At 38.6% G+C, this 8,117-nt stretch overlaps 1 protein-coding gene and 1 pseudogene across 1 annotated transcript; both read right to left on the bottom strand.

Annotated features, from left to right (window-relative positions):
• LOC113684350 (visual pigment-like receptor peropsin) lies at positions 1 to 1,587 on the bottom strand. The gene has a single exon (XM_027201705.2). It carries the CDS (start codon positions 1,531 to 1,533, stop codon positions 535 to 537), a length of 999 nt encoding a protein of 332 aa, XP_027057506.2. The 5' UTR covers positions 1,534 to 1,587; the 3' UTR covers positions 1 to 534.
• Positions 1,588 to 6,612: 5,025 nt separating this feature from the next.
• On the bottom strand, positions 6,613 to 7,653 carry LOC113684355 (visual pigment-like receptor peropsin; annotated as a pseudogene).
• Positions 7,654 to 8,117: the final 464 nt, after the last annotated feature.

The following is an 8,117-nucleotide window of genomic DNA, read 5'->3' as shown; positions in this document are numbered from 1 at the left end:
CGTGCCATCAGAATATTAATTTCTGACTAGTTTGTTCCCATGTCACTCAAACGTCAGAAATATCATTTTTTAATCGTAGATTAATTAATGATGATTTACCGAAGTGAAGGGGGCTATTGGTGGATATTATAGAGGCCGGGCCGGCCGGGCTAACGTAATCAATGAGAACTCAAATAAAACTAGCTAAACTGTCTAAAGCGCGGGAAAACGCGAGTGATCACGTCCTGATTGGTTTTACATTTGCCTCTGATTGGTCGAGAGGGTGGTGCGAGTTTACCGGACCAATCACAGAGCGAAATAAAGAAATACCTGTGCAATCAAGGATACTTTCGACAGCAAACTAATAATGTTTCTAATATACAATGTCTGTTTTTGTCTTTTACAGGACCGAGAAAAGGCTAAAGACACGTAAAAATAGAACGAAGCCAGTATCAACCCATCTTTTCCGGAAAATTAAGGTTTTTAAATAAACAAAAAAAAAAGTATTGTATTAAACATTTAAATGATGGATCTTTAGGCCAAAAGTCATTAAGTTTAATTGCTCCTCGGATATATTATGACAGCTGCAACTCTTGCATGACTCTGCTCTTCATTACCGTTGCCATAACGACCACAACGGAATGCTTTTTTGAAGGCCTGTTTAAACTGCGGATTCATTATCCCATAGATGATTGGATTTACTACACTATTTGAGAACATCAGATACACAGTCACCTTAGTCACTTCATGTGGAATGTAGCCTCCACCAGCTATAATAAAAGCGCACAAGGCTATAGGAAACCATGTAATTAAAAACAAACAAACCACTGTTAAACAAGTCTTCAAAACATCGATGTCAGTACGATGGAACCTTGGTGCGCCGACGCCATTTTTTGCAACATTGGCGTTGACATTACCTGTGCTTTCTTTCACCGTTTGGTAAATTTTCCAATAGGAATAAAATATTGCAACCATTGTGACGTCGAAAACCCCTGCAAGCAGAATGACATAAGAAAAGTGTCCTTCCTTCCAGTTGAATGAGCACAGTAAAAAATGTAAGTCAAAGTTTATTTTTCCCCATCCGTATAACGGAGGTGTGGCGACTAGCACAGAAACTGCCCAGACGAGGCCGAAGTACAACCAAGCAACTCTTTTACCGGGGAAAAACTTGATATACAAGGATGGCTTGACGACTTTCATGTATCTGTTCAGGGCAATTAAGCCCATAATGAACAAGGAGGCCAAAGCCATGATAAATTGTGCTAATGAAGAGACTTCACACCATTCCTGGCTAAAATTCCATTTTCCCGAGTACAAGTTCGTTATCCAGAACGGCATGATAAGGGTCGCCATGATAATATCAGTCAGTGCGAGATTTCGAATGAGAATGTTGGTGATGGTTTGCATCACGGAGTATTTATTTATAACATAAACAACCAGCACATTACCAAGTACGGAAGCGAGGCAAACCAGAATGGCAAAAGTTACTTCCAAAACAATTTCTGTTCTCGAGCGATACAGGGGATCTTGGGAAATTGTTTGAGACATCCTCATCTGTAATCCAAGCTGCAGTAGATATGAAAAGATAAATCAACAACAATCTCAATTTCGGGAAGAAAAAGCTATTACATGGATCCATCAGTGTACAACCTTCTGCTTTAGGCAAATTAAACTCCACAGTAACCTTTTTTCATTTTTGTTGTGGAAACTGAGCCAACACTCAGCAGAGCTCGCAGTGCATGGCCTTCACTTTCCTACATGGACCTTTACAATCTCAGGATTAACGTAATAGTCATCCTTCAGGTATCTTCAATAAACATAGTGCAACTTATTTTACTCATATAATACTCACGATTTTAATTCGGTGAATCTCTCAAACTCGGTGTAAGATCTGGATAAGATCTTTTTACTTACTGCTGGGTTTATGTCCAAAGCTGCTGAAATCATCAAGCTACTTCAGCGGAAGGGAATGATTGCTAAGATTTCCGTTTCACAGTCGACTTATATACGGTTTCATTGAATTCAAGAGAGCCGTGTTATCCCTAATTATCTTTATATTCACTTTCCTTATAATCTATTAGTGATTCTTGAGGAGTAACTTTAGTGGTAGGAAAAAGGAAAAGCAAAAATAAAAAACAAATTTCCTTTTTCAGTAATGGAAAATCTTTACCCTCTACTGTTCAAACATTTGAAAACCAGCAGAAGGAAACAACGTCATTTCAGCTTTTTCCGTTTGTTACAGCCACCTAATTAAAGTCTACGTTCCTCTTTGAATGCGACTAGATCTCCTTTGTCCCAATCATATAAATCACCTTAAAACGAAAGCTTGCGGTATCATCCCCCTTTGTCAGTGAATCAGCTGTCTGTTTGACTTAAAAGAGCTTTGAATTTGAACAATAGAAATGATAGAAGTAAAATGACTCAGAAAATTTTGAACATTTGACTCACAATAGAAGTAATTTATTTTTTATCTGCAGAGCATAGGAAATAGAGTCTCAATAGAGTTAACCAATAGCCCTAAAATGGCCAAAATTGCAACCGTTAGCCGTAAAAGCCATATCACCTCATTGAGACCCTTGAAACAGTGCCGCTCAGAAAACAATGAATTAATTTAAGTAAGCTTAGATGGACGATGAAAATAGGTTTTCTTCGTCTGCTATCAACTGTGCATTCGATAAAGGGAAAATATGTCCATTGGCAAAGAGAAAATGAAGTGGAGTGTCGTCAAACTAGAACCAAATTTATCAAAACAATCAACCAAAGCGAAGGAACATATCGTGATCGCTAAATGAAATTATCAACGAGGTTTAATTACCACCGATCATTTAGAGTAGTAAATTTTCGGTAAAAACTCTTAGAATCCTTTTTCACCTTAAACAGACAGCTCAGTAGTCTACTGACAGATAGTAAATGATTCTAAGTGATTTATTTGATTCGGGGGCAACTAAGGAGATATAGATGTAACCACTTTCCTGAGAGAACAATAGAGGCAAAGGTGGCTCAGGCGAAAGGCAAACGGTAAACATCGAGAGTTTTTCCTCTGCGCAGAAGAACAATACAGATATATTTTTACTATAAATACCAAAGTTCTTTGGTTCCTTTCGAAATTTTTTAAAAATTTTTAAATCTTCTCGTTAGAGTACCGAATAACTATAATACATGGTTATGAGACAATACGAACTTGAAATAAATCGTTGATAATGGCTTGAGAAATGCGATTAAATGAGTCTCTAGAAAAAAGAAGCTTAAAGAGGTAATTATAATTTTATCGTCCTCATACCAGTGCATCAGACTTCTGGTAGATTTTGCTTTTGAATTTTAAATATTTGTTTGGTTTCTTTTTATGTTTACTGCAACTTGAGTGACAGACCTCGACAGACCTAAGATCCTTTTAGTCGCTCGAGAGCGAAAATTTCTTTGTGGGCAACCTTCGCCATTCTAATCTGCCTTGCTTCCATATAAGTAATGTGCTAGTTCTTTTTGTCGTTAATAGACACTCCGCGATGCAAACTGTCACCAACATTTTATTCAAAATTATCTTGTACTGACTGATATCCTCATGGCGACCCTTAACACACCGTTCTGGATAGCAAGCTTGTACATGGGAACGTGGAATTTGAGCCAGGAGTGGTGTAAAGTTTCCACATCGGTGTAAGCTACAAAGGTTTTTGCCTTCATGTTAAACATGGGCTTAATTGCCCTAGACGGATACATTAAAATCAAGTGTTTCCCCAGTGAAGGAGTTGCTTCCTTGTACTGTGGTGTCGTGGATTGTAGATGTGACTCTTAAAGGATGCTAGTTAACCACAAGACATTGTGCGTTTATTTCGCCCTTTCCTTTGCCATCTCCGTGGGTGATGTTTAATACACGATGGTCCCGCTTGATTTGAATCTAGGTATCTGCGGTTTTCTGACTTTCAGAAAGAGCAGTAGTGGATGTACTCTCCTTGTCACTGTTTCCGGCCATTTTTTAACACCCTTCATATCTATTCCGTTTGCATAAGTATACATCCCATATCCACTCCTTAAACCTCCGGCCCAGGTTCCCTCGTTTACTGAGCCGTAAGAGTACCAAAATTTTTATCGACCGGAGTTTTCGCCGTCACCAATTTCTCCTTTGTGTCTGTTGAGAGGAATTCATTCTGGAATGAGGACTATACGGAGATGTTTGAGCCTCACTGGTTGAGAATTTCTCATCCAAAGAAAATTAAATCTTAGTTGCCATCACTTTTGTTGGGAGTTGCAGCGAATCGTGCGGGTTTAAAATGGACATTTGGCAGGGTAAAACATGTTTACGCCCGCTCGCGTGGTCGTTCGAACTGTGTAGTTGTCAATTTTTTTCACTTTCTTCAATTCCATCCCAAGTGATAATAATAGTGCTACGTTCTTGGGCATAATTATGTTTAGGAGCGCTTCTCAGATTAATTTATCCATCGCCTAACGCATCGGGAAAAACTCCGAGTAGGTCCCAAAACATAGTGATGCCCAAGAATATAAACTTTTTTGGTTTAATAACTAACGCACCAATAGAAGAAAAACCAGCATTGTAGACTGAGTGAATGAAAGTCTCCTTGCTTTACCCTTAACAAATGTATGAATTGCATTCTGTTAGTTGCGCATGCTAGAACACTTTTATTCCTTTCCGTAAAGTCAAGATTTATTAGCAGCAGAATTTACATTGCGTCACTAAAAACTCTCGATTTCTTGCAAATAGTGATACTCATCAGATACACTCAATTAGTTTAAGTTTGCAATAAAAAATGCAAGAGTTATAAGTATGTTTGCACCAGGCCCCAGATCTCTCTCGTTTTTATTCTTACCAAAAAACGGCACGCGACCCTGACCTATCCTCAACTTATAAAAAATGCGCTAAAACTCAACACTCATAATGATTTTGCACACTTTTAGCAGAATAAAGCAACGCTGAATGTTGTTTTTCTTGTAATTGTTTGCACGAAACGAGGTGCAGATTGATAATGTTTAGCGCGCCCACTCGACAGAACACATATGGACTTGTTTTCCATCAACAACCGTTAAGAAATGTATGTTTGTTAAAGGATAATAAAACTCCAGCTACCCCACTAACTTCTCTCTCTTACCAAAAAAAAAAGTACACGATTTCTATTGTAGATACATTGAATCATTTTTTCCTATTTTTGAAATCTACTTGATTAAAGCTCCTGATAATTGAGACCCATGTCTTGCAAAGCACAGCCTTCGGCCTTGCTACTGTCGTGCTAATGGCAAATAAAACCAATAAGACTATATTTTAAATGTAGTGGCTGATCTTGACACCTTTTTTTTTTCTACACGGAGACAAATTTCAGTTAAGTTCGCCGCCGCCGCCATCTCCCTTGCTTCTCTCATCGGGTCCTTCAATGGCGTTCCTTTTTGGCGTATGGTATAAACATATCCTTGGTTTAAATTTTAACAGAATTCTCAAGTGTTTTTTAGGTCAGTGAGGCAGAAATGTCAAGATATCACTCTGATTACACTCACCACAAGTGAAATTCAGTGTGAAAAGGGGATAATTTCCTAAACAAACAATGGTGCTGCGTCGGTGGGAGAGTAACAGTGTAAGTTAGGGGTATCAGTTGAGAAAGCGATTGGCGGAGGGCTAACGTCAGCCTTAAAACTCTTTACGGTGGCCAATTTACGCTATCGACTCAGTTGATAACACTAAATCACCCATACAGTGTGAAAAGTTTAGTTAGGATTAGTCAGTCAGTCTTTTGGTGAACGCATCCTGATGCAATCTTAATATGTGTAAGGTGAAACTTAAGTTTCTAAGAAAGGAACCTGTGCTGGGCCAGATACGAAGCACAACCGATAAAAGTACTCTTTAAATGTGGCCAGAAAAATCTGTTGGACGTATTCCTCATCAAGGCAGCAGCACAGTACCCCGAGGAAAGGGTAAACTAAATGGTTACACTATTAATCACAAAGGAAAAAAAATCATGATTGTGATGATATTCTAAATTGGGTTGGAAATGATAATTACAACACATTCAAATAGAAAAGTGGTGAAATACAAGACCGACCGACCTCAAAAGACTTAATTTTCAGCGAAACGCTTACATAATTCGACACTGCCACGATGCCACGCGAACCTCTTCAACGTGCCATCAGAATATTAATTTCTGACTAGTTTGTTCCCATGTCACTCAAACGTCAGAAATTTCATTTTTAATCGTAGGTCAATTAATGATTATTTACCGAAGTGGAGGGGGCTAATGGTAGATGCTAAAGAGACCGGACCGGCCGAACTAATATAATCAATGAGAACTCAAAATAAAACTAACCAAACTGTCTAAAGCTTGGCAAAACGCGAGTGATCAAGTCCTGATTGGATTCATTTTTGCCTCTGATTGGTCGAGAGGGTAGTGCAAGTTTACGGGACCAATCACAAAGCAATATAAAGAAAAACCTCTACAATCCCGAATACTTTCGACAGGAAACTAAAAATGTTTCTACTATCCCATGTCTGTTTTTGTCTTTTACTGGACCGAGGCAAGTCGACGCGTAAGAACAGAACAAAGCTAGTATAAACCCGTCTTTTCCGGAAAAAAAAGGTTCGGAAAAAAAAAGTATTGTATTAAAGCTTTAAATGATAGATCTTCATGCCAAACATCATCAAGTTTTATTGCTCCTCGGATGTATCATTACAGCTACAACTCTTGCATGACTCGGACCTTCATTTCCGTTGCCATAACGACCACAACTGAATGCCTTTTTGAAGGCCTTTTTAAACTGCGGATTCATTATCCCATAGATGATTGGATTTACAAGACTACTGGTGAACAACAAATACGCAGATACCTTAGTCACTTCACGTGGAATGTGGCCTCCACCAATTATTATAAAACTACACAAGGCTTAAGGAATCCATGTAATTAAAAAAAAACAAACCGCTGTCAAAGAACTCTTCAAAACATGGATGTCAGTACGATGGAATTTCGGTGCGCCGACGCCATTTTGTACGACATTGGCGTGGACATTATCTGTGCTTTCTTTCACCGTTTGGTAAATTTTCCAATAGGTGTAAAATATTGCAAACATTGTCACGTAGAAGAACCCAGAAAGCACTATGACAAAAGAAACGTGTCCTTGCTTCCAGTTGAATGTGCAAACGAAAAAGTCCGAGTCGAACTTCATTTTTCCCCATCCGTACAACGGAGGTGTGGCGAATAGCACAGAAACCAGCCAAACGAGACCACAGTACAACCAAGCAACTCTTTTGCTAGGGAAGAACTTGATATACAAGGATCGCTTGACGACTTTCAAGTATCTGTTCAGGGCAATTAAGCCCATTATGAACAAGGAGGACAAAACCATAGTAAGTTGTGCTGATGCAGAAACTTCACACCATTCATGGCTCAAATTCCATTTTCCCGAGTACAAGCTCGTTATCCAGAACGGCATGTTAAGGGTCGCCATGATAATATCAGTCAGTGCAAGATTGCGAATGAGAATGTTGGTGATGGTTTGCATCTCAGAGTATTTATTTACAACATAAACAACCAGCACATTACCAATTACGGAAGTGCGGCAAACCAGAGTGGCGAAGGTTACCTCTAACGAAATTTCTGCTCTCGAGCGAGTTACACGATCTTGTGAAGTTGTTTGAGACATCTTCGTCGTGACTCAAGCTTTAATATGCACTGATTGGAGGATTCTAGACTGAAATAAAAATCCATGTACCCCATTAAACGACTTTCTATTGAAGGGAGAAAAAAGAACACCTGATACCTCTCCTAGAAACATTTGATCATTTCTTCTTATTTTCTAAATCTTCTTGATTTGAGCGCCGAGTAGTTGAGACCCAGTCTTCCCGACAATGGAAAAAACCGTCAAGAATATATTCTTATTTCTGTTGCTGTTTTTTTTCCCTTTTTATGAAAGGAGACTTCTCTAAATGGAGCCTCACTAATTAAATCTCAGGATTGGTGAATTTGATGGGTTTTGTATCTTCGTTGTCAACAAATCTTTGAGGCAATTTTTTTAAAATTCGTTCTTATCTAAAAGAATACTCACGTTCTTTTAAGTTCAGTTAGGCAGGAATTTCAAAAAATCTTTGAACCTCAGAGAAAAACTTGGTTGAGAACTTTTTCAAATTCTACTGGCTCCACATTGACTCT

The sequence above is a fragment of the Pocillopora damicornis genome, chromosome 11 (assembly GCF_964200805.1).
Source record: "Pocillopora damicornis chromosome 11, jaPocDami1.2, whole genome shotgun sequence".
NCBI lineage: Eukaryota > Metazoa > Cnidaria > Anthozoa > Scleractinia > Pocilloporidae > Pocillopora > Pocillopora damicornis.
The sequence above is the reverse complement of the archived record's forward strand: the minus strand, read 5'-3'. Positions and strand labels throughout refer to the sequence as shown.